This window comes from Sporothrix schenckii (genome assembly GCF_000961545.1).
Source record: "Sporothrix schenckii 1099-18 chromosome Unknown Cont43, whole genome shotgun sequence".
Lineage (NCBI taxonomy): Eukaryota > Fungi > Ascomycota > Sordariomycetes > Ophiostomatales > Ophiostomataceae > Sporothrix > Sporothrix schenckii.
In genome coordinates, this window is record NW_015971144.1 from 1,106,749 (window position 1) to 1,130,881 (window position 24,133).

Below are 24,133 nucleotides of genomic sequence, written 5' to 3' on the forward strand. Positions count from 1 at the left end.
GCGCTCACTCGGGAGCCGCCCTCGCTCGCCCTTCCCTAGCGAGTCCCCCACCCCCCTATATGGCGGCCGCGCCATCCACGCCTCGACGGACGTCGACTGGCCGCCGCCGTGGTCGCCCACCCGGCTCTACAAACGCATCACGAGCAGCTCGAATGGCGGTCGCATCCTCTGAACCACCGCCTAAGAGGCGCAAGTACATCCCTGGAGGCCCTGGCGGAGGCGGTCGTTTTGTTGACGAGGACGGCAACGTCACCTATGTGGTCCGCGGCGCCCCACGAGCATCCCCCGGAGGCGCCGGCGGTGGCGGAGGCAGCCGCTCCGCCACCGCCCCTCGCCGGGCACCGGCCGTACGCGCCCCCAAACCCCCCGCATCATCACCAATACTGCCCCGACGCGAGCGAAGCACGCGGACACGGATCGCCGTGAGCAGATACGAACCGGACGACGAGGAGCAGTTTAGCTCGGCGGCAGCGGTTGCGGCCGCCGTCGTGCAGAGCGAAGGATACAAGCCCCGCGAGGAACGCGGGTGGGAGGAGTTCCACCCGAATCTGGACATTGAGACCACGTTCATGGTCTTCCCCTCCGAGGAGGTGGACGGCACAGCGCCGCGCCCGTCGGCCACGGCCACGCCGACTGCAGGCCTCTCGTTCAGCGGAGCATCCCCCTTTGCGAATGGCGGGAGCACGTCCGCGACCAGCCACAATGTCGGTGCAATAGCAACGCCGACGCTTGGTGGCACGACAGATACAAACGGTGGGTTGCCCAACGGCGACGCCAACAACACACTAGCTGCCACATCCTTCTCAACAGACGCATCACAACACGACCTGACTGCGGCGAGCGGGTCGCCCTCGGCCACGTCTGGTCTGCCGGAAACCCCTCTGCGCCGCAGAATCGGCCGGCCGCCGCGCGACGGGCTGGGACTGGGGCTAATCACGTACGGGCTGTCGACAACGCCCAAGACGCCCAAGGTGCTGCCGATCCACAACCAGACACCCAAAGAGAAACTGGACCTGAAGCTGCCGTCGTATCGGAAGACCGACCGCATCCTGTTGTTTGAGGGCAAGACCGCCGGCCGCTACGTCGACAAGTCCATGATGAATGTGGGCTATCAAGAGAGTGACGTCTACGTGCGGCCGGATCCCTACCTGATCAAGGCGAGTGACGCCAACGCGGAAGAGGAGATTGACGCGTACCACCACCATGCCGCCGCGGAGAAGAGCGCCAGTGCTGGTGGCGGCGGTGCCGGGTCGGCCGCCACGGAAGCATGGGGCGCCTCGTCCTCTCTGCCAACCGCATACGGCGTCCCAGGCAGCAGCGTGAGCCTTGTCCTTGCAGGCGGCGGCGCTGGCAGCAACGGCGGCGTGGGGCGTGTCGAGTACGACATGGACGAGCAGGACGACATGTGGCTGGTCAAGCTCAACGTCCAGCGCAAAGCCGCCAATGTCGAGCCGATCACGCGCGAGATCTTTGAGATCACCATCACCAAGATCGAGAAGGAGTGGCACGCGCTCGAAAAGCGCATCCCCAAGCCCAACCCGAAACCCCCGCAGACGCACCGTCCGCGCTCCTCGTCCGCCGCGGCCGTTAATGGCGAGACCCAAGGCGGCGAGGAGCAGGACAGCAAGTGCGCCATCTGCGACGACGGCGACTGCGAGAACACCAACGCCATTGTCTTTTGTGACGGCTGCGACCTCGCCGTCCACCAAGACTGCTACGGCGTGCCCTTCATCCCCGAGGGCCAGTGGATGTGCCGCAAGTGCCAGCTGATTGGCCGCGGCGTGCCCACCTGCATCTTCTGCCCCAACACCGACGGCGCCTTCAAGCAGACCAACTCGTCCAAATGGGCCCATATGCTGTGCGCCATGTGGATTCCCGAGACCTCGCTCGGCAACACCACCTTCATGGAGCCCGTCATGGACGTCGAGAAGGTGCCCAAGACCCGCTGGCGCCTGACCTGCTACATCTGCCGCCAGAAGATGGGCGCCTGCATCCAGTGCGGCAACAAGGCATGCTACCAGGCCTTCCATGTCACCTGCGCGCGCCGCGCCCGGCTGTACCTTAAGATGAAAAACAGCCAGGGCAACCTTGCCATTCTGGATAACAGCATGATCCTCAAGGCCTTTTGCGACCGCCACTGCCCGGCCGACTACGCCAAGGAAAACAACGTGCACCAGGCCACGCGGGAGGCCAAGCGCCACTACAAGCGCACCATGCGCGGCCGCATCTGGGCCGACAGCCGTGCCTCGGCCCTGCAGATGGCCGCCACCACCCACGCCCTGGTCGAGCACCCGGTCGACGAGTCGCAAATGACGGGCGCACGCATCACGGCGGCCCTGGGCGCCGCGGCCGCCGCGGCCGCCCACCCTACGCTTGGCGACGACACCGCCATGACCGACGCAACGTCCAACGCCGGTGGCGACAAGAAGAAGGGAGCCGCTGCAGCCGCCGCCAAGCCCATGTGGCGTCTGCCGTCGGGCGCGCCCGTCATCCCCCAGGCCGTCTTTGACATTGTCGAGACGGCCCTGCAGCGCTTCATGCTCCGCCGCCGCCGCGAGTTTGTCGCCGAGGCCTGCCGCTACTGGACGCTCAAACGCGAAGCGCGTAGAGGCGCCGCCCTTCTCAAGCGCCTGCAGCTGCAGATGGAGACCTTTACGTCCATGGAGCTGACCCGCCGCAACTTTGCCACCATGGGCGCCTCGGGCCAGGCCCGTCTCGAGCGCCGCATTGAGTTTGCCGAATCGCTGCTGGCGGACATTGACCGGTTGCGTGGCATCACCGGCGACCTCGTCGAGCGCGAGCGCGACAAGCTTGCGCTGGCCACCCTCGAACAAGACTTTGTCAATACGTGCTACTTCCCGATCCACCAGCTGCTGGCGCCCGTCATCGACAAGGCCAGCTTTTACGACAAGGACAAGGACGTGTTTCGCGCCGGCTTTGCTGCTCTGCAAGCCAAGCTCCAGAAGCGCTTTTACACCAACACGCTCGCCTTTGTGCAGGACTTGTCCACGGTCGTGCGCAGCACGATCAACGCGGTCCTGCAGGACGACGACGGCAAGTCCACGCCGCCCGCCGAAGCGGACGCCTCGACGGAGCTGCTGGCCAATGGCGCGACCCCGGCGGGCGGCCTGCCTGCTGCTTCTGCCGCCACACCGGCTGCCGCGCTCGCCGAGGCCCGCGATCGCAAGCGGCTTGCTAAGCGCATCCTGAAAGCGATCCAGCCCTTGCTCGAAGCCGCCGTCCGCGCCGAGGCCGACATTACGCGCGTCCCCCCGGAGCCGCTGCAGAAGGAGCTCGAGCAGCTGCTCGAGGCGAGCGTGGAAATACAGTCAGCGTCCGCGGCGGCACCGGCGCGGTCGTCGGCGAGCGCCGCGCTGGCGGACGACACCATCATGATGGACCGCCCCGACGACGCCGATGGCGACGGCGAGGCTGGCGGTCTCCGTGCGGCCGGCGGCCAGATTGTGGTCGCATCGTCATCGTCTGCGGCGCCGACGCAAACGCGTGGTGGCTCCACAGACGACGAAAGAGACGAGAAAATGGACCTCGACCCGGTCAACCCGGTCAACCCGGTCGCGACACCCAGGACGTCGACGCGGAACAAGACGATCAGCATCGAGATTACGACGCCGCGCTCGTCCAACCTGCTCGCCAGCGGGGCTGCCACGCTCGGCAGCCTGCAGAAGGCCAGCATGGCTGGGGTCGATGCGAACGCGGACGCTGACGCGGACGCTGACGGCGAGGCCGAGGACGAATGCATTGGCAGTGGCAAGAAAAAGGAGGACAAGGAGGGCCAGGAGACCGATGGTGGGTGTGCACCGCTCTCTGGCAGTGGCTTGTCCACAGCCAACGGGCCCCTGACCCCCCCGCAGTCGCATACCGGCAGCCTGCCGGGCAATGTGGCCGCCGCCCCGGTCGCCATCATCAGCCAAGACAAAGACAACCAGCGGCCCCCGGCGTCGGTCGACACCCTGCACGACGGCGGCGTTCTCTGGTACCTGGGCAGTTTCGGCCTCGAGGGCACGACCGTGGTCGAGGAGCAGTGGTCGTCGGGCCGCGACGCCGTGCGCCTGCTGAGCGAGGACCTGACCGACATGGACGACGAAGAGCTCAACGGCCTCGGCTTTGACGTCGAGGACAGCACCATCACGGCCGCCGCGGAAGAGGCCAAGGCTGTCGCCGCTCCGCCGCCGCCGCCAGCGCCGTCGACCCGGTCGCAGCACCAGAGCCAGAGCCAGAACCTAACGGTGACGACGCCGAAGCGGCGGGGTGCAGCCGGTGCGACGACGCCACAGCGGAAAGGCGTACGGTCGTCCGCTCGGCGTAGATGAGAAGCGGAGAAGGACAGCAGGCGAGAAGGCGAGACGGCGAGAAGAGGAAGAGGGGGAATGGTTTGGTGAGGACGATGACATTTGTGTGTGTGTTTTGTTTGCGTTGAGGCGCTTGGATTGTTGGGCTCTGTGCTTTTGTTTCATTGCTGCTTTTACGTTTCTATTCTCCTTTTTCTGGCACGGCTGTTCGTTGTAGTGCCCTTTTTTGTTGTTCTGTGCATACTGTTTGGTCTGCTCTCTCTTATACCTTTTGACGTTTCCTTTCCTATTTCTACTTTTTTCTTCCACCATCCATCTGGTCTTGACTACGCCTTGAGCGACCATTTCTCGGACGTCACCTTGTGTTCCTCCTTTGCTACCCATTATGTATGTTATGCGTTTAGGTGTCGTGGGCGGGAAAGTTGAATGGGCAGGTTCCGACGAGACCTAATGCTCGGCCACTGCCCTTGTCAACATGCAGCGGCTTCCTTCAATTCCATCATGATAATCAAAGCTATGAATTCAATGTTAAATGTACACCCCGTCGATGCCCGTGCCTTTGCCATGCTCTATGATACATAACGCAAACTCAGTAAAAAAGACATAAAACGAAAAGACGACAGCGACACACTCGCCTCTCCTTTAATCCTCCTCAAAGAATCCTCCATCGTCGCTGTCAGACTCCACCTCCACCTTCTTGGACTCTTTTGATTTGGCCGTCTTGCCTGGCTTGTTGTCGGTGCCAGCCTTGTCAGCCTTGCTGGCCTTGCTGGCCTTGCTGGGCTTGCTGCCCTTGGCATCCTTGCTCTGCTTGCCCTCCTTTGGTGGTTGCCGATCCCGGATGTTCTGCAATGCCCGTAGGCCGCCTGCCTCGTATGCCGCCTTGATTTCTTCCCACATTGGTGGTCGTGGACTGCGAGAAAACGGTGCTGTGCTTTTGCCGTCCTTGTCCTCCTTGTCCTCCTTGTCGTCCTCGCCGTCCTTGCCCTTCTTGCTCTGCGGGTACAAGCTTACGTACGGTTCAAGGAAGGGGTAGTATTGCGGATACAGCACATCAATCTCGGCCACAGCAAGGTCTTGTGCCAGCTCTGCCTTTTCCGCCGCATCGTCCGTCGCATCGTGTTGCTTCTTCAATTGCTTCTGCCGCCGTATCGCCTTTTTGCGTTCTGACAAGTTAGTAAGAGTGTGTACGGGAACAGAGCAATAAAAGATGGAAACAGGAAAGCAAAGAATGCTGCTATCCCACCGTGACATACCAAAAAATCGCAGCATGTGGTATTTGCTAATCATGTGCGCGCGCACCCGCTTGCTTTGCCGCTCCTCAATCTGCCGCCGTAGTGCCGCCAGCTCTGACTCCAGATCCCGCTGTACATTGGCCGGCAGACTGTCCGGGTTCCGCAGCCTCCGCTCAATTGTGCGTGCACGCTTCTTGGCCCAGTTGGACGACTCGGGCCGCCGTGCATGCTTCTTGACGCCGGGCTGCTGGTGCCGTTGCTTGTCGCTGTGATAGCTGTTGTTGGCCGACTCCTTTTGGCGCTTGGCGGCGCGGTCGGGGTGCTCGGCGTAGTCGCCATACTGCCGTTTCTCGCCCATGTCGATTGTGGTGTGTTTGTGAGTGTGAGGAGGTGAGTTCGAGACGTGGATGTTGAGGTTGTTTTCGAAGGTGGATGGCACAAAAGTTAGTATAAGACAACCACTACAGCTGCTTGTAATTTTTTTTATCGCTGTAAAAACGACCAGCCTTGCTTATCTTATCGCAAATGGAAGCCGGCGCCGACACGTGATCCACTTTAATCGCCATTGTGGGTCCACTGAGCTCTCTCTCGCTAGTAATCAGACAAAGCTCTATCGAAGCAGGCGCGAACCGTCTTGTGATGCTTCACTAAACGAGCATTGAGCAAAATCGACCCAACCCACCCAACTCCTATCAGTTTGCTTTTGACACCCGCTCGAACTGATTGCGACAAAACACCTTCTCCGCGCCGCACTCAACAACTGGCATGTGGTAGCGAACTCGGCGCAACGACCACCGCGGCCCTGGCCGCGCCTGAGCACAGCGCCCGTATCGAGACGGCCACGACATTGTCTCGGAGACATCAGCCACCGGCGCATTTCCTCTGTGCTTTTCTAGTAACCGCATCTGCCCACTGCCTTTTCCGCTATGGATGGGCCGGAGACGGGCCTGGTGCGTTGGTCGCCGAATGCGAGCATCGACTCGTTTTTGCACGTCAACCTGCACCACCGCGTCGTGCAGCTCTACAAGCCGACGGGCTACGCAAAGACAGGCCTGTTCGAGTACCAGAACGTGTCCAGGCACGAAGACTTTCCAACACTGACGTCGTTTGATTGGTCGCCGACGGTCTCGGGCGTTGTGGCGATCGGCACGCCCACGGGCGTCGTCAACCTGCTCAAAATCGACGACGACTCCAACGCCTACGTGGAGCTCAACCTCAAAATGTCGCGCACGTGCCAGGCCGTGGCGTTCAGCACGTCCAACCTGCTCGCCGTGGGCCTGGACCGCGTGCGCAGCGACCGCAGTCTGTACATCTGGGACGTGAACCGGCTGTCGTCGTCGGCGCGGCCCGTCGATGCAGCCAGCATCGGCTCGGGTGCCACCGCATCGGCCGGCGGGTTCCCCAAGGACATGGAGCCCTTTGGCGAGCCGATCGAGGTGCGCGAGGCCAGCGTGTCCGTGTCGAGCGTGCGCTTCTTCGAGGACAACCCCAGCACGCTCGTGGTCGGCATCAAAGGCCAGGGCCTGCGCATCCACGACCTGCGCGATCCCGGCCTGCACCCGCTCCAGTTTCAGACGCGCTGCACCAACAACCTGGCCATTGACTACGCGGACCCCAACTACGTTGCCTCGTCGGCGCTCGACCACCCGGGCATCATGGTCTGGGACAAGCGCGCCACGAGCCGGTCCATGGCCTCGCCGCTGTATCTGGACGCGGTCGACGTCGACGAGCTGCCGTGGGGCGGCGCTCTGCGTCTCGACCGCGCCGTCACGCCCGAGTCCGAGCAGGCCATCAACGAGAGCAAGGCGTCCGTCATCCGTGCGCTGCGCTACTGTCGCGACCACCGCGGCATGCTGGGCGTGCTCTCCGGGTCCGGCCAGCTCAAGGTCTACGAGACGAAGCACGAGTACTGCCCGCCGGAGCTGATTGCCGACCACAGCCCCGAGCTGCTCGAGGTGCGCCGGTCCAACGAGATGGACAACCAGTACTCGGACCCGCGCCACAAGAACGAGCGCATTGTGTCGTTTGACTGGGTCACGATCGGGTCGCCCGCGCTGCGGCCGCGCGTGCTCGTCCTGCGCGCCAACGGCAGCTACGACATTCTCGAGAAGCCGTCGTTTACGACCACGTACCCGTTTAAGCTCATCCCCTGGACGGCGCCGTACCGCGGCCTGGAAGAGGGCGCATCGTACCACGCGATGATGCAGTTCGAGACGAACCAGGCGACCGAGGTGCTGTACCCGGTGGCCTTTGAAGAGGCGCTAGCCGACATCCCCATTTTTGCGTCCGATGCCACCGAGATCAACGGCGCGATCCAAAAAGCGCAAAAAGAGCGCGCGGCACAGATCGACGCCGATGCGCTGGCGCAGGCCAAGACGTCGCGGCTGTCGCCCGAGTTCTATTCGGCCAAGACCGTGGCCAAAAAGCTCAAGATCCTGCGGGCATTCGAGAAGAAGCATCTGCGGCAGCCGCCCAAAAAGGGAGCGGCACAGGATGCGCGTGCAGGAACAGCACCGACAGCACCAACGGCTACAGCAGCTGCAACAGCCGCATCAACAGCAGGTTCGCTGGCCGACCTGACCGACTCGACAGCATCACTGGCATCCGTCTCGGGCCGGCCACTGACCAGCCAGGAGCTGCACGAAAGCCTGCTGTCCTCCACATTGGCGCGGCAGGGTTTCCCGTCCGAGGCGCAAGCGGTGCTCGACCACGTCATGTTGCTCCGCGCCAAGGAGCGGTATCTGTTCCACTGCGCCCGGAACCAAGAGATTGTGGCAGACGACCCGTGGCTGTGCGACGTCTGGGGCTGGCTAGGCGATGCCGAGGCGGCCGCCGACGGCGGCGACATGACGGCGCACTACCTCGACTTGTCGTACATGGGCGTGGCCGGCATCTGGTTCGAGGACCTCGGCACCAACAAAGACGCGCGCATCTACGGCATCGACCCGTCGTCGTCGCCCTCCTTCCCCGACGCGTCCAACTGGCAGCGCACCATTAGCTCCATCTGCCGGAAACGCGGCGTCCGGCGCTACGAGGGCGTCGAGACGCGGAAACCACACCACCGCCAGCTGTGCCTCGAAATCTGCGGCTGGGGCCGTCCGCCGGCCAGCAGCCTTGCCGCCAACCACAGCGGCAGCGACGGCGCAGACGGCAGCGGCGAAACGGACACGGCCACCGAGCGGACGACGTCGTACCACACCATGGCGGCGGCCCAGGCGCTGTTCCGCGGCGACAACCGCCAAGCCGTGCAGATTCTCAAGATGGCCAGCACCGAGCACCCCGAGCTGCTCTTTGTCTCGCTAGCGCTGCAGCTGATGGGCCGCCGCGACGAAGAGGGGATCAAGAACGGCGCGGCCGGCGGCGGCACGGTGCTGGGCGCCCGGGGCGACCGCGACCAGCTCGACTTTGACGAGGCGCTCGCGTCCAAGACCGACCCCTACTTGCGCGCCATCTCCTCGCTCATCGCCACCGGCGACTGGACCACCATTGCGCACCAGACGTCGCTGCCCCTGCGCGAGCGCGTCTTTGTGGCGGTCCGCATGTTTGACGACGACCAGCTGTCCGCCTGGCTGCGCGACACGCTCGCCGAGGCCGTGCGCACGGGCGACGTCGAGGGCCTGGTGCTGACGGGCCTCACCGAGCCCGCCGTCGACATCTGGGCCCGCTACGTCGACAAGTTCCACGACGTCCAGACCGCGACGCTCGTCATGTCCATGGCGGCGCCGCGCTTTGTCGACGACTACCGCTGCACCGCCTGGCGCACCGCCTACCGCGCCTACTTGCAGCGCCACCGCGCCTTCTTCCAGCGCGCCAAGTTCGAGGTCGAGAGCACCAAGCGCAGCAAGGGCGCCGCCGACGGCCGGCCCAAAGTCGCACCGCCGGCACGCCAGATTGCGCTGCGCTGTGTCTATTGCGACGCGCAAACGCGGCTCGCCGTGCCGCCGCCGGCGTCGGGCGTCAGCGCCGGCGCCAGCGGTAGTACCAGCGGTAGCGGCGTGCTGGGCAGCGTCGTGGCCCTCGACAACCACAACCAGCTGCCGGCCAAGCTGGCCATGGCGGGCGTCAGCTGCCCCAACTGCAAGCGGCACCTCCCCCGGTGCGTCGTGTGCCTCGAAATCGTGGGCACGCCGCGGTCCGACCGGCCCGAGGCCTCGGCGGACGCGGACACGCGGCTGGCGGCGCGCTTCCCGACGTTTTGTCTCAAGTGCGACCATGTGTTGCACCTGGACCACGCGCGGCAGTGGTTCTCGCGGCACGCCGAGTGTCCTGTGCCCGAGTGCAGGTGCCGGTGCAACTTCCGGGCCAACCCCGAGCTGAACTACCAGTAAGGGTCATGTATGTATTCGATGTAATGATGAGACGACGCAGGGGATTCGGGTGTACTGTATCATAACTTGTATCATGTCTATTGTACGTACGAATGCGCAATCGTTTTTTTCGTTTTTAAAAAATGCACGCTGCGCAGCTCCATTGTGCCATTTATTCAACACCTGATGCACCTTTCCCCTGGTCCTGCTTGTTGTTAGCTGCACCTCGTGAACCTCCAGCACCGGCGGCGGCATCTGCTCGCTTCTGCAATCCCTGCTTGCCGTGCGGCACCCGCGCCTTGGCCAGCGTCTCGGCCGGCAGATCGGCCACCTTCTCCCCGTCCTCCCAGAGCACCAGCTCGTTCACCGTGCTTCCTGCGTCGCCTGTTGCCGGCGGTGGCAGCAGTCGTGCACCCTCGCGGCTCGTGACCACGCGCTGGAAATACTTGGCTGGCACCTTGCCGTCCGCATCGCCCTCGGTCAGCACCACGCCGTTGGCCGCCCGCCACCATTTGAGACCCGGGTCTTGGCGCAGCGCCCGGCGCACGTCCAGAAACACGAGGACCTGGGCATCGCGCCGCAGACCCGGGATCACAGCGCCCGCGCGACGCGCCGCCTCCACCGATTCGGCACCCGTCTGGCCGCTCTCCAGGCAGCCGCAGTGCACATGGTTGCGCGTCATGCGCCGCAGACCGCCGGTCGCTTCGATCGCGAGCCAGAACGCAAAAAAGGTGCCGTGGCACACGACCGGCGGGGCCGTCTCAGGATCGTCGATGGGCGTGAGCAGACCGGCGTCGCTGGTCACCGTGGCAATGCTGTGGCCCTGGTTGGCGCGGATGCGGTAGGCGGCGGGGCTGTCGGTGTCGTGGATCGTGTGCAGGTCCAGCGCGTCGTCCACGTCGTCCACGCCGTCCACGTCGTCCGCGTCCGCTCGCTTGAGGGCAAACCGCTGCTTCTCGTTGGTGAGCACGACGTCGCGCACCTCGGCGAGCGTGACGTTGAGCGACCGCAGCGGACCCCACTGCAGGACCCGGTCGAGCGGCGCAAAGCCTTCCGGGTCGAGCGGGATGCCGGCGTTGGCGGCCTGGTGGCGGAGCAGCCGCGAGAGGGCGCGGCTGATGTCGACGGACCGCCCACCACCGCCGCCACCGCCGCCACCTCGTCTACCGCCGCCGCCGCGCCCGCCGCGCCCGCCTCGCCGGTTGCCGCCGCCGCCGCCGATGCCCCCAAGCCGGTCGTGAAACTGCGCCGCGAGGGCCTCGGCGTTGTCAAAGTCGTCCATGGAGAGTGCACCTGCTGTCTTTCTTGCGTTTGGCGTTGTATGGATGTTTTGTATGCTTGTTCCGTCCACTGTCGTCCTTTGCACAAGTCTGTTCCGTGTTTGGCGGCCGTTCACATTGGACGCAATTCTTGTCGAAAGAGATCTGGTCAGGCCAGTGGTAATGCGTGTGTACAGAGACAAATGCAGAATATGCGTCATTCAGGAAGACTTTATAGAGCGTCTTCTTTGAGAGTCGTGGAGTCGATTAGGGACGGAGTCTTGGTTTGTTGTCGCTTTTGTATGTGAGTCGTGTTGGGCTTGCGGCCTGTCACCAAAACGGAGTCTTTCAGGCTAGTGGGGCACAACAGATGCTTGGCTCAGCCTTGCAGCTAGATAGAATCCGCCCATGAACGCCCTAAGGAGGCATTCATGGCCCGTCGCGAAAATCGATTCGTCAATTGAGTCACCGGCGAGTCACCAGTTTTCATCGTTTCACTTCAACAAGGCTGTGCCACGACCGCATTTCATTTTGACATGCAACTTCTGACCTGTCAAAGCGAATTGTATTGGGTCAGGAAGAAGCGAGACAGTAGTGCTCGGCGGGCGATGGATGCGACTACAAGTAGATATTCAAACCGCCAGCGGAGAGTTTCTTCGACGGTCCAATTGCACTTAAAGAGTCAAATCCGGTCGTCACAAAAGGTTGCACCTGTGTGAGAAGGAATGACATTGCTTATTATATTCCCAAAAAGGCCACACTAAAATATAAATAAAAACGTATAAAGAACAGACACATGAAGAGCGAACAGGAACAAAAAGACCAATCAATCCACACCAACTTTGGGGAGTCATGAGATGAAATTCGTAATACACACTGGACATCAATCGCTGAAAGACGACAAGGGAGAAGAAAAGAGGGTGGGAGGAGACAAAGAGAAGACAAGAAGCGAAGACAAAAAGTAGGTACACAAAATGCTTGACTAAAAACGACAAGAACGAAAAAAAAAAAGAAAAAGAAAAAGAAAAAGAGGACCGCCGGCGTACGAACGTCAAAAAGGGGAGAGTTTGTGGTGTTTTGTGGTGGTTGTTAGTCATGTTATGGTTGCAGTTGATAATATAGTACAAGTCCGTCAAAAGCGTGACATAAAGGGATCATTAAAAAAGGGGACGCGAGAAACGAGAATGAAGAGGTTGCAGGAAGAGGCACGGCGACCTCACCGGTATCCACCGATCTGGGACGAGGCCGAGGACAGGTTAGGCAGCGCGCTCTCCCGCCGCCTGCTGACACTGGTCGTGCGGCTCAGCAGCGACGTCTGGCCGAGCGACAGCTGCCGCTGCCCGCGGTCCTCCGCGTACTTATCGGCCAGAGTGCCACTTGTGCCGACGGTGCTGCCGCCATCACGACCGTCTCGCTCCTGCTGCTGCGCGCTGCGCTCCAGGAAGCGACGGCTCGACAGCAGCGGCGACGACGCGGTCATGGCGGTTGTTGTCGTCTGAGGTGTGACCAGGCGCGAGTTGAGGCTGGAAGGGACGAGACGGCGGCGCGGGAGAGCCGACGATGCCAGTGGCGAATGGTTGTTGACTTCGACATTGTTTGCCTGTGCCACGTTGGCATTGGCCGATACGGCAGCTGCATTGGTCGTAGGAGCGTTCTGCGACGGCTGTTGTTGCATCTGGCCACCGTAGTCGCGCGAAGGGTACTCCCGCGGCTGGTACTCCCGAGGGTGGTACTCGCGGGGTCCGCGCTGCGCCGGCCGCAAGCCCGCCACATCGGTCAAGGCGCGCGAGGGTGACCGGACCTGCTGTACGCCGTCCACTTCGTCGTCAACACCAACACCGCCATCGTCCGCCACCGGCACTGTCCGCCGCGAGCGGTACAGCAGAGACGACTTGCGGCCCTCCTCGGGTTCTTCCGTGCCCGCGCGCCGGGTCCGCAGTAGGGACGAACGGCGACCGGTCGACTGTGGCATGTCCTCCGGATCCTCAGAGGCGGCGCGGCGTGTGCGCGCAATCATGAGGGACGAGCGGCGGCCTGCATTTTCACTCGACACGGGTGGGCCAAGGGCAAGGCGTGGCGAGGGCAGTGTGGGTGTGTTCAGGAACGACGTGCGACGGTCCTCATAGCGTGTCGGGGCGCGCGGGCTGGTTTGCAGCTTTGCGGGTGTTGCGGCGGGTTCCATAACCATGCCGCGCCGCGAGTTGGCGAGGTTGGTAAAGGCCGTGTTCGTTGTCGTTGTCGGGCTCGAGAGTGTGATGGTGTCGTCGCGTGAGGACCGCTGCGCCTGATGCTGGCGGATGTCCTCGTGCTGTTGTTGGAGCTGCTGTTGCCGTTGCTGCAAGTCCTGCTGCTGCTGCTGCTGCTTTTGCTGTTGCTGAAGCTGAAGCTGCTGCTGGTCGTCTTGTTGCAATTGCTGCTGTTGCTCTTGCTGCAACTGGAGTCGTTGTGACGGTGGCGGTGGCAGGTTCGCTTGAATCTGGGCTGTGGCGGCCGCAGCCGCAGCCGCTGCCTTCCGATGCGCCGCCTCGTCGTTGAGCGTCAAGCATAGCTCCGTCAGGCTTCGGCAGATACTCTCGGCCTTGCGGCGGAGCTGTCGATCCGTCACCGTGGACGGCATGCTGGTCCCAATACTACTCGCGCCGCTCGAAATCGGGCCGGGTTGGCCTGCAACACCCACCATCTGCGTCAGAGCCAAGGCTTCCGTCGCAGCATTCTCAATGGCGCCGAAGACCTCATCGCTCACATGTGGCTTCAACCCACGAAGGGCAGAGAGCAGGACCGGAGGGCTGACTTGCTGGGGCGATTGTAGAGGCTGCTGCTGCAATTGTTGTTGCTGGAGCTGAGACGAGGTCGTGCTTCGAACGTCTGCGGCCTGGCCATTTGTCGCAACGCGCTTCGGTGAGCCTGAGAGTGTGGTAGCACTCGTGGTCGCCGTGCGCGGCCGCTCGTCGGATGCCCGCGACATGGCCGCACCAGCCGCGGGTGGAATCTTACCGGTCAACTCGAGCCGCCGCATACGCGACTTGAGGTCGTCCAGCTCATCCCAGACCGTCGACGGCGCGGCCGAAGCAGTAGACTCCGTACTGTCCATGCCACCACCAACACCCTGGCCGCCATGGCCAATATCGTGCATGTCCTGGCGTGGCGCATCGGCGGGTCGTGGCGCCAGTGGCGAGGAGTTGTAAGTGCGGGCATAATTATGGGCGGTCTTGATGGACGAGGTTCGCAGTGGTAATGGGGTGCCGCTGCTGATCGGTTCCGTCACAGAAGGACGCCTCCGTGAGTAGTTGGTACCAACGTCAGACGCCGTGTCATAGAACACAGATGTTCGAGGCGTGCTCGGTGATGGTCGTGCTGATGAAATGACAGTGCGTGTGCGAATGGGGTCAGGCCGCTGTGATGCTGTTGCCGACCGCAGCGGCGTAGTCCGCTCGCTGGCCAAAGTCCGCAGCGGTGTGTCCCGTGCAACTGCAGCCTGTTGCTGTAGTTGCTGCTGCTGCTGCTGCTGCTGTTGCTGCAACGCTTGCTCGTCGGCATACCGTCGTTGGCGGGCAGTTTCCCGCTGATCGGAGAGACGGCGTGTGATTTGCGGTGATGTAGTTTGGCGTGACGGCACGGCAGCAGAAAAAGGCCTCCGCTGAGATGTTGTGCGACTTATACGGGACTGTGGTGAAACTAATGTCAGTATTTTTGATAGAAGAAAAAAAGCTGCAGCCAAGGATCTAGGCCACTGTTGGGGCGAGGACATGGAAGGATAATGAAACACAGAGAACGATGCGGAAACCCGACGCCAAGAAAAAAAGGGATCGCCCGCAAATGTCCCTCTAGTAGGAGACCAGATGAGACAGACATGTCTATGCCGTGTAATGAGACAACATGAGATTGGGATTTTGCCATCTTGCGCAAGATGTGCAGCAAGTGCAGATCCAAAACAAAACGGCAAGGTCGAAGTGTGGAGAGAAATAAGGCAAATAGAGGCAGAAAAACGTGTGACGTAAACAAAAAGAATGGTTGCGAGCTTACAGTTGCGTTGGGATCGTCGGGCTGACGATCGTCTTCGCGCGCTATGCGCATAAAGACGTCACCCGTGGTATCGGGCTCGGTGCGCCGTGGAAGCGGAGTACCGGTAGAGTAATCGTCGTCGTCGGCCGCGTTGCGGCCCTCAAGGGCGCGCAGAGTGCGGTCGCGCTGGCGGGGATCAAGTACGCCGCCGTCAGCGGTGTCGACGTCATCGTAGGAGGCGGCGCCGCCCGGCGAGCGAAGGTTCATGTCCTGTAAGCCAAGACTCTTGCGCGAGCCGGAAGAGCGGAAGGATCGGATGGGTGGGATGATGGGACGAGACGTCGGGACCTCGTTGCGGGGCGCACGGAACGAGAGCGGAGGGCGCGAGGACGTCTTTCGCTTGTCATCGGCAGACTGGAGCGTCGGTGACTGGAGCGACTGGAGCGACTGTTGGGGCAGCGAGCGTCGCGTGGCGAGCGCTGTTGTTGACGTTTCGGACACAGCAGACTCCTGCGTATCAATGTCGAGAGAGCTCGACTTGGTCTTGGTCTTGGCCGTGACCTTGGTCTTGCCGGTCGAAACCAGATCACGCTGGCCCTTGGCCCACTCCTGGGTGGACGTTTCGGGCGAGAGCGGGTCTGCGCCGGTGGCTTCTGAGGCCGCAAGATCGTCGTCGTGGTCGGCAGCGCGGTTGTCGGCGCGGGCTGTCGCCGGTGTTTGAATCGGCGTCGGCGCAGAGTTCTCCACCTGAGATTCTGCCTTCGCTGGGAAGCGCTTCGTGAAGGACGTTGCTGCAAGGCCGTCAGAGTCGAGGTCGTTGGAGCCAAAGGACGCAGTCGCACGGCGGTGCTGCGACCTCTTCTTCTTGGACGGGCTCGGGTCGGTGAGGGTACGTTGCAGTCTTGCCGTGTCAGCAGGAGAAGTGGGCGCGGGCGATCCACGTTCTCGAGTCGCGGGAGAAGTGGGAGAAGCGGGTGATCTAGGTGACCTGGAAGATGCAGGGGTGGGCGATGGCGAACACAGGGGATTGGCAGCGAAGGCTACGGTAGTATTGGGAGAAGGGGTCGAAACAACGACCTTTGGCGGGGAGTTGTCGTGAAATGGCTGGGAATCGCGAGAGACGTCGTCGAGCGGAGTCAATTCGGCAGACGACGAAATCGCAGAGGACGACGACGTAAAGGTCGGCGCCGTAAAGGAGGACGACGATAAGGACGACGACGACACCGTGGAAGTGGTGGCGGCGCTCTTTGTGGAGGGCGACGTGGCGGCGGTGACGGCGGAAGAAGCGGTGATGGCGGTGGAGGACGAGGAGGACGAGGAGTGTTTGGGATTGGGTGCGTAGTTTTGGCTTTGGGTTTCCTTTTGGTGCGATTCGGGCGATTTGGGCGAATCGGGCGCCGCAGGCGTGGGCACAGTATTTTGAAACGACGACACGCGGGACCGAGTGCTAGTTTCGGTGGCTGGACTCGGGCGGGTTAAGGTACGCGAGGTCGCTGGTGCTGTTGTTGGCACAGGGAGGGATGGCGGGCCTGAAAGGGAGTGTGCATGGGTGTGGCTTTTGGGGGGGGATGGCCTGCCTGTGCTATTGGCGCTGTTGCCAGCTTGGCCAGCATTGATGGTGCCAGCGCTGTTTCGGCGCTTTGTTGTCGCAGGCGGGGCGGTTCCAGTAGCGCCAGTTACAGCGGAAAGTGCGTTGTGCGTCCGCTCCTGGTCCTTGCGTTCCTGGGAATCGAACGAGGACTCGGCCACACCGTTTGCCTTAGCACTGGGCGATAGCGATGGCAGCGACACGGGCGACGGCGGCATGCGCTGTAGACGCGATGGCAGCACGAGTGTGTCCTTCTTGAGGTCGGCAAAACGGAAAGCGGGCAGCTTGGAGGCGCTGTTGTTGATGCGATGGCTGTGGAGGATGCTGTTTGTATTGGTCTCCGACGGAGAGCTCGCTTCTTGCGTCTTCTGCTGTATGGTATAGTGGCTCATCGTCGGCGACGTTGGCGAAGCTGGCGTGACATCGTCGCCAAATGTAGAACGCGTTGGTGAAGGAATGAGGGCATTTGTGCTGTCCCGGATGCCAATGTTGTCGATGCCGGTCGATGCTGTCTGAAGGACAGATGCAGGTGCCGATTTCTCAGCAGCGAGACCTAGGGGCATGACGGCGGAAGCCATGTCGTCGGTTGTGCCTTCCAAAAGCGCAGCGTATCGTGACTTCCTCAGAAACTAATGCAATCAATATACCCTGGGCGGTCCTTCCTCGTTCGGTGCGTCTGTCGGGGACTCCTTCTCTATGCGGTATCTTTTGTCTCCTTATTCCCCTATTTACTCCACCTCCTTCGCGAGCAATCTGTAGTATGCTTCCACGATCGGCTTTTCGGTGTGCTTTGTTTTTGCTGCTTCGATGTGATATTCGTCGTTCACCTACTAAGCGGTGGTCGGCGTCGTCGGTGTCGTCGGCGTCTTCGGATGATGGTCCGGAGCCAAGTCCAGCAACTCGATAGCTCTGAAAATATGCTACGTCGTGATCAAGGTGAGTTTCATCTGTCGAGTCTCGGTCTCGCTGAGCTGGGCGTGTTCCATCGGCGACAGGTGAGAAGCAGCGCGTGCAGCTGGGAGCATGGGGCAGTCGACAAGTGCTTATATATCGTGGATAATACTAATGTCGAAGCAATTGAGAGGTGAAATTCAGGAGAGCATCGAGATACTGGAGGTGAACGAAAACAGGACGACTGTCACGGCAAACCAAAGCAAATTGGAGAGGCGAACAAGACGTTGAAGATTCAACAATTCAACGTCAGGAAGCAAGCTCGACAAAGCCGAACAGCTCGAGAGCAACGCGCCAGGATGTTGCGGGTGACTCTTTGGTCAATACCAACAAGGGTCTGCAGCTGTCTTGGTGGATTCGAAGTGGACTCTGCCCCCCTCTCTATTTTGTTTTTCGTGAGTGCCCTTGACGTCGTATTGTTTAAATCTGTCTTGTCTTCTTTTGAAAACATGCACGCTATGAACTAATGAGGAATTGTTGGAGGATGTCCCAAGAGAGGATCGAAGGTAGAATGAGGTCGTTCTCTCAAACGTGTCTCTCGGCGGAAAAGAAATATCAATACAAGCTACGACAGTACAACTACTCCGTACGTTCGATTTTCAGCGAGCAAGAAAATGACGAATATACCCTGACAGAAGGAGAACGGCGACGACCGGAAAGGCAGGAACAAAAAAGAATCAAAGGGGGGTGGGAAGTGAGGATCGAACCGAGACAAACGTTGAATTTGGTCGAATTTCGACATGCCATCACGTTTCTGCCGAAGCGAGGAAATGGACAAAATCGGACGGGTATTACAGCTCCATGATCTCGGTGGACCTCCACGCACATACCCGCATGCACCCACTCGACCACCACAGGGGTCTGCAGGTAGTCAGGAGAAAAGAGGAGCCATGGAGCCAACTGCACTCCAACTTCCCCCCTCCACTATCCCATCAGGACCTACCTCTCCTCGAGCTAGTCGACGCAAGGTCCAAGGGCATACTGGCGTCACCTCCCCAAAGCTGCTCATGGCACTGAGATCGTGATTGCCTAGGCACTATTGCTCGCTTCTGACGTGAATCGATGCGCGGTATCAAAAGGCGAGACATGCGGCTAGCGTAGCGTGGCCATTTTTAAACAATGGATGCTGTTGTGGGTGCCGATCTTAACATCGTCACTTCCTGGGTTTCCTTCTCGACGTTCTTCTGTTCCGTCCCTTACTGTCCCCTTCTGGCTTTTCCTCTTGTCTCTTTTTCCTTTTCCTCCATTCCCTTGCCTTCCCGCCTCGCTCCTCTTGTCACATCAATTCGTGCAGGCTGTCGTTTCCTTGGTTGTCACCAACAGCTATCACAAACACACCTACTTTTCAGACTTGTGAAGCCAATTGACTGCTGCCATTCGCTGGTTGTGCCGTGCGATCCACCAGCCATTCGAGGCCCCCCTCACTCTTGACATCCCAGCCACCCACCCGTACGTCGAATATTTTCAAGTGAACGGAGAAGAAATTACGGGACAATACATAGCAACAAGACAATAAAACAACCTCGAGAAACAAAATACACGAAAACAAGACATTAGGCCACGCCAAAGCAACAGCGCGTCCGTCTAATGTTGGCTCTCGGTCCCATGGACTGTCCTGCGCCTGTTCCAATACGCATATGTTGTTGCATTGTCTTCTCCAAGACGGCATGTTGTTGTATTTCTTGGTTTTTGCTGTTGGTTTTCAGAGACAGACTCCCTCTTTTCCACGGATTAGGCTTCTGTTGATCTTTCAGCGGTTTTGTGGCACCCAAACAATTTCCGACTTTCCTTTTTGAATCGCAAAAATAATGGCACAACGGCAAGCAAAAGACAACCTAATTACACCGCTTTGCAAGAGAAATATGCAGCGTTACACCAAGTTGACAGGTCGCACAATGGTGCAGAGAAATCTCCGCGCGGACCGAGTAGGCTCTCTTCCGCATATTTTCCAAGTCGCCGGTCTTGTATTGCAGACTCTCTTTTGATTCTCGGTGGCTGGTATCTGAAGCACAAATAGGGGGGCGCATCATGAAGATTAGGACGTGCGCACGGTAGAAAGAGGCGGAGTTCGCTGGCGATGCGCTCGGTCGTTTCTCTCGTCTGAGTCCGTGTTCTCCTTCTCTTCTGCCTTCCTTCCAGGGACATTTCTTCAGTTACTTCGAAAAAGGGCCGTTCTCACATAACCCATGGTTGTGCCGGATCGCCTACCACCTTGACATTCTGTGGAAGAACGATAACCTTCAAGATGACTAAAACGTGTCCGAGTCACTAACAAAATGGTTGTCTTTAGGTCTCATCGATAATGGCTGTCATATAGCCAAGCCGGCCGATTATCCGGAAGAGGTGGCTCAAATGAAACAAAACGGCCGTACGACAGACAACAAACCTCACTAATGGCGATACCGCAAAAAAGTACCATGCTGTACCTGGTTTCTGTCTTTCAAGCCGTCGACAGACCGCAGAAGCCGTTCTCTCGCCTATGGGCCTTACGCTGTTCAGGAAATTTCGTCTTCTCCTGATGTTTTTGCCCAATGAAACCACGACGTATTCCATAATTTGATATGCTGGCGAAGGTAACCCCAAAAAACGATTGATTGCCAAAGAGCCAGGTCCTAAAACACGACAACAAGGCTCTTTCGTCAGGGCAGAACAGGGGCTGTCGGCTGTGTTCGTTTTCTTGACCAGCGGAGTTGGGTTGCACTGAGAACAAACTGACCTCCTCCCCCTTGTCTTCTTCCTTCCCATCGCCGCACCAAAGTGTACCAAGATCCACATCTATGGACATAAGGAGAGTGAGAAAAATTGAGACGAAAATCAGCAAGGATCGAGGAAGCCACAACTCCCCAGTTACAAAGGCCTCTTTTCAGCGAAAGACATCAAAAAGTACCAGAGCATTCTTGCTTTGATCTCTCACTCCCCTTGCAAAGGAGGTGGCTTGGTTGGTGGTCAGATTTCCATTTGCACCACACCTTGAAGTCTGAACCTTGCAGCTTGCACCTCCTATCCCAATCTTGCCCACTAAATGTAAACGAAGTGAACGCAATGTCACTGTGCCCAAGCACCAACGTTGCTTTTTCCAACTTTCTTTTGTTCTTTTCATTTTTAGGTCTCCTGTGTCGTGCAGGAATCTGAGCCCACAAGAATGTGCAAAACACGTCGCACAGATGCATGTTAGTCGACAACACCTTGATACCTACCCAACGCCTTTTTGCTTGCACCCTGACTTTCTCTGCTCAGCTGAGTCTCACAATTTCTCCGGTCCGTTTACAATATTTTGGACCGGAGCGGCAATGATGCGAGCCTCGTGCATCGATGGTAGCCACGAGTGTGTCGATCACCGCTGCAAGGGATGCTGACCGCGCCTTGTTTTGGATGAGACATATCCCAACGTGACAAAAACTTGGAGTTCTAATCCGCCCTTTTCCACTTTCTTTTCTTTTTTTCTCTTACTTTTCGATCTCGTTCTTGCCTTTCTTTTCCATTTTTTCTGTCGTCTTCCTTTTCATGTGTTTTTTTTTCTTTCCACGCCGTTTTGTCTGACTTTGTGCCCACTCTTTTACTCTCTTATCCTAGGCTCTTCCTTCCTCGATCCCCCTCGACCCCCTTGCTTAGCGTCTTCGTTGGCTGTTTCAATATGTCCAACTTTGCCCATTTTATTTTTCTTGCAAAGTATTCTGCCTACGTCGTCAGCGAGGTCAGGTACTTACTCCCACGCTTCCTCCCGTTGCATAATTTCTCATTGTTGCTCTCTTCTCGGTGAATGGCCAGGCCTCCATGCCACATCCAGGTCGCCAAGGTCGCTTTCTTTTCAATGGCCTAAATCTGGAATAAAAAGACAAGACAACAGGGGCTGATGTTCGAAAACGCTCACACGGACTGCTGCTCATCCCTTACATCGGAGCAAAGCCGACGGAACGACAAACATTGAGATTTGACGCTCCATGCTCGCGTGGACGGAATCACGGCAAGGTCGTTGGGATTTGCCTAGAGCCATGGATTCCAGGATTCCCCTTGCTTCCTGTGCGTGGCCCAAATGTTCTGTGGCCGACTGCCGTGCTGATGGCAACAAACTGTGCTGGCACTCTGTTTGACAGAGGAACCTGAAAGAAATACCCGCAAGGCGAGGTTTCTCGTCAACTGGCAGTCTGCGGCGCCTGCAGACCATACATGTAATATACATGGGGTGGTAGGCTGCAGAGTGAAAAGCGGACGGCGGTTGCCAGATGGAGCTTGCAAGAAGCGTTGTGCAGTCGAAAGACGTAGACGAAGAGTCCAGAAGGGTGCCGTCTGATCATTATGGTTTCGGGCGAAGCAAAGACCCCATTACCAGCATACGTCCTCCATCCAGTGCGCACTCTTGTCTGGATGAAGCATCGTTGATGGTCCAGGCCAGTTGCATAGGTCGAAACAACGATGGACCTGCAGTCATTGACGTTGTCTGAAGAATTAACTTGCTCACGTAAGAATGTAGAGCAAAGCACAGGATATTGTGCTTCGAGCAGGGAAAACGAAAATATGGCGCTCTGTGCCAACGGGACATGAAATTGGGCAGGGGAGTTCTCAATGGCCCGTTGCATACGACGATAAACGTTGCAGAGTACAGTCTGGCGACGTCGCGTGTCGAATGGAGACTTGTGATCGAAGTAAACAAGAGCATCCTAGGCTATCGGAGAAATCATCCGGTGACAAAAGTAGTAGCAGGTATGTTTTGTTATGGAAAGGATATAGCAATAGTCCAGGGTGCGGAGAGTCCGTTTTCTTGCGGTTTGCCTTTCCTTTTGCGGCGAACTCCATTTTATATCTGCTTGTGTAGCTGCTCCGACCGGAAGCGGACATCAGCTCCGGGCAAAGGACGTGCCGATCCTAACAGAGGTCCTTCCGGGCCATGAAACGCCACACTTCCGTGCGGACCGCATCATGAACGATGAATGGGGCTCCAAGGACCACACGTGATTCTCTTCCCTTGTGTTCGAGGTCACGAGGACAAGATCACAAAAACACGGCGCTCCCTCTATTCTGAAACACAACAGTGACATCACAACACCTCTTCATGGCTCCAACAAACAAACAGCTCGTGCTGCCCTCATAACAGACAGAAAGCTCACTCGTCTTCTACGTAATACAGATGTTACTACTACTCCGTACAAGAGAGAACTTTTAATGTTTCGTCCAGCTGACGGGAAAGGGAGGCAGATGAGGGGCTAATACCACATATCTATCCACCTCCAGAATCGTTTGATCGCCGCACAGCCTTTGTTATTTATTTTGTGCAGCACCGTATGGCATCGGGCCTTTGAGCTCCGTGACGCGAGAGGACATGCAGCCTACCGTGTTTGTTTGTATTCCACACCCTGTCCACAACATGGCAAGAGACGTCTTTCAAAATCAATAAACGTATGTCGAAAGTCAAGTAAGGGGCGCTGAGAGTCAATCATCAGCGTTAACGGCAACCCCTACCCGAAAGTTCAACTGTTTTCTTGAAGTTTCCGAGGTGGTTTGGGCCCGGGACGACACATTTGTTTGTTACGCAAGATATAAATGTGAGTTGGCCGCTCTCCGTGTGGCATCTTGGCAGAATACAAAAGACTCAACCTGTGACGAAGGTGACACGACACAACACACGTTCCTGTGCAAAACTGCAGAAAAACCAATAGGCCCGGGCAATATGAGCATTCACAATGGCGGTACACAGCATTTTTATCATGTCACCTGCCTCAGTTTGTGTTCCCTCATATGCCCATTTGAAACTCCCTCGTTCTACATGCACGCCATCATATGACAACTTACTGCCGCACAAAAGGCAAAGGCAACTGTCAGGAATCACTATGCGTTGTTGATAAAACTCTGTACCAGCTACTCAATGTTGTACGACAGATGAACCGCCACGGAAAGGTTAGGCAGCCTGTGTCTGAGGTAGAGCACGCCCCGGAGGATGAGGGACATATGGACTACAGAGCAATAATATCATCAGAGGGACAAGATCGCGGGTGCGGTGTGGAAAAGTAGACTGAAATCAATGTGGCCGGCTTGTGTACAGTTATGAGTTGTTCCTCTGGCTCAAACACTCACAGCCATGCTGGCACAAGGCAACAGACAAGCCAGAGTTGGTCGGCCATGGCGAGAAAGAAAAATTCGATATATTTCACATGCACACGTGCCTGAACCAGGAACCTTGTCCACGGTTCCGGGTTCTAGCCTTTCGGGAATTGGGAAACTACAACCGCATGTGCTCTTCTCTTTTTTAAGCATACGGAATATATCCGTGGACCTAGTCGCCTTGCATGTCACCAAGGCTTGCTTCGACTACACACTTACCATCTTATCTCTTTCGAAACTTGACTACGTGAATATGCAAATCAGTCTCCATGTATCACCTCCTTCCCCAATGGTGTTCGTTCAAGCCGGGACGGCATGGAGCTGCGTTGACCAGGCGAGGCAGTGGTCGAACTTGCGTAACGAACACGGAATTCAACATTGGGAT

General features: G+C 58.6%; 7 protein-coding genes across 7 annotated transcripts; 4 read left to right on the forward strand and 3 right to left on the reverse strand.

The window, feature by feature from the left end:
- Positions 1 to 59: 59 nt before the first annotated feature.
- Positions 60 to 4,331, forward strand: SPSK_02153 (NuA3 HAT complex component NTO1; the record flags this gene model as incomplete). The annotated part of the gene is made up of 1 exon (XM_016729030.1): positions 60 to 4,331. The coding sequence occupies one exon, from the start codon at positions 60 to 62 to the stop codon at positions 4,329 to 4,331; it is 4,272 nt and encodes a 1,423-aa protein (XP_016589092.1).
- A 621-nt stretch (positions 4,332 to 4,952) lies between these two features.
- SPSK_02659 (uncharacterized protein) lies at positions 4,953 to 5,903 on the reverse strand (the record flags this gene model as incomplete). The annotated part of the gene is made up of 2 exons (XM_016729527.1): positions 4,953 to 5,476; positions 5,567 to 5,903. 2 exons carry the CDS (start codon positions 5,901 to 5,903, stop codon positions 4,953 to 4,955), a joined length of 861 nt encoding a protein of 286 aa, XP_016589093.1.
- A 568-nt stretch (positions 5,904 to 6,471) lies between these two features.
- Positions 6,472 to 9,873, forward strand: SPSK_02182 (structure-specific recognition protein 1; the record flags this gene model as incomplete). The annotated part of the gene is made up of 1 exon (XM_016729057.1): positions 6,472 to 9,873. The coding sequence occupies one exon, from the start codon at positions 6,472 to 6,474 to the stop codon at positions 9,871 to 9,873; it is 3,402 nt and encodes a 1,133-aa protein (XP_016589094.1).
- A 151-nt stretch (positions 9,874 to 10,024) lies between these two features.
- On the reverse strand, positions 10,025 to 11,134 carry SPSK_02602 (2'-phosphotransferase; the record flags this gene model as incomplete). Its single annotated transcript, XM_016729470.1, has 1 exon — positions 10,025 to 11,134. The coding sequence occupies one exon, from the start codon at positions 11,132 to 11,134 to the stop codon at positions 10,025 to 10,027; it is 1,110 nt and encodes a 369-aa protein (XP_016589095.1).
- Positions 11,135 to 12,327: 1,193 nt separating this feature from the next.
- On the reverse strand, positions 12,328 to 17,279 carry SPSK_02142 (uncharacterized protein; the record flags this gene model as incomplete). Its single annotated transcript, XM_016729019.1, has 2 exons — positions 12,328 to 14,775; positions 15,135 to 17,279. 2 exons carry the CDS (start codon positions 17,277 to 17,279, stop codon positions 12,328 to 12,330), a joined length of 4,593 nt encoding a protein of 1,530 aa, XP_016589096.1.
- Positions 17,280 to 18,392: 1,113 nt separating this feature from the next.
- Positions 18,393 to 18,677, forward strand: SPSK_02862 (uncharacterized protein; the record flags this gene model as incomplete). Its single annotated transcript, XM_016729724.1, has 1 exon — positions 18,393 to 18,677. The coding sequence occupies one exon, from the start codon at positions 18,393 to 18,395 to the stop codon at positions 18,675 to 18,677; it is 285 nt and encodes a 94-aa protein (XP_016589097.1).
- A 3,513-nt stretch (positions 18,678 to 22,190) lies between these two features.
- On the forward strand, positions 22,191 to 22,605 carry SPSK_02823 (uncharacterized protein; the record flags this gene model as incomplete). The annotated part of the gene is made up of 2 exons (XM_016729686.1): positions 22,191 to 22,353; positions 22,466 to 22,605. 2 exons carry the CDS (start codon positions 22,191 to 22,193, stop codon positions 22,603 to 22,605), a joined length of 303 nt encoding a protein of 100 aa, XP_016589098.1.
- Between the last annotated feature and the right edge of the window lie 1,528 nt (positions 22,606 to 24,133).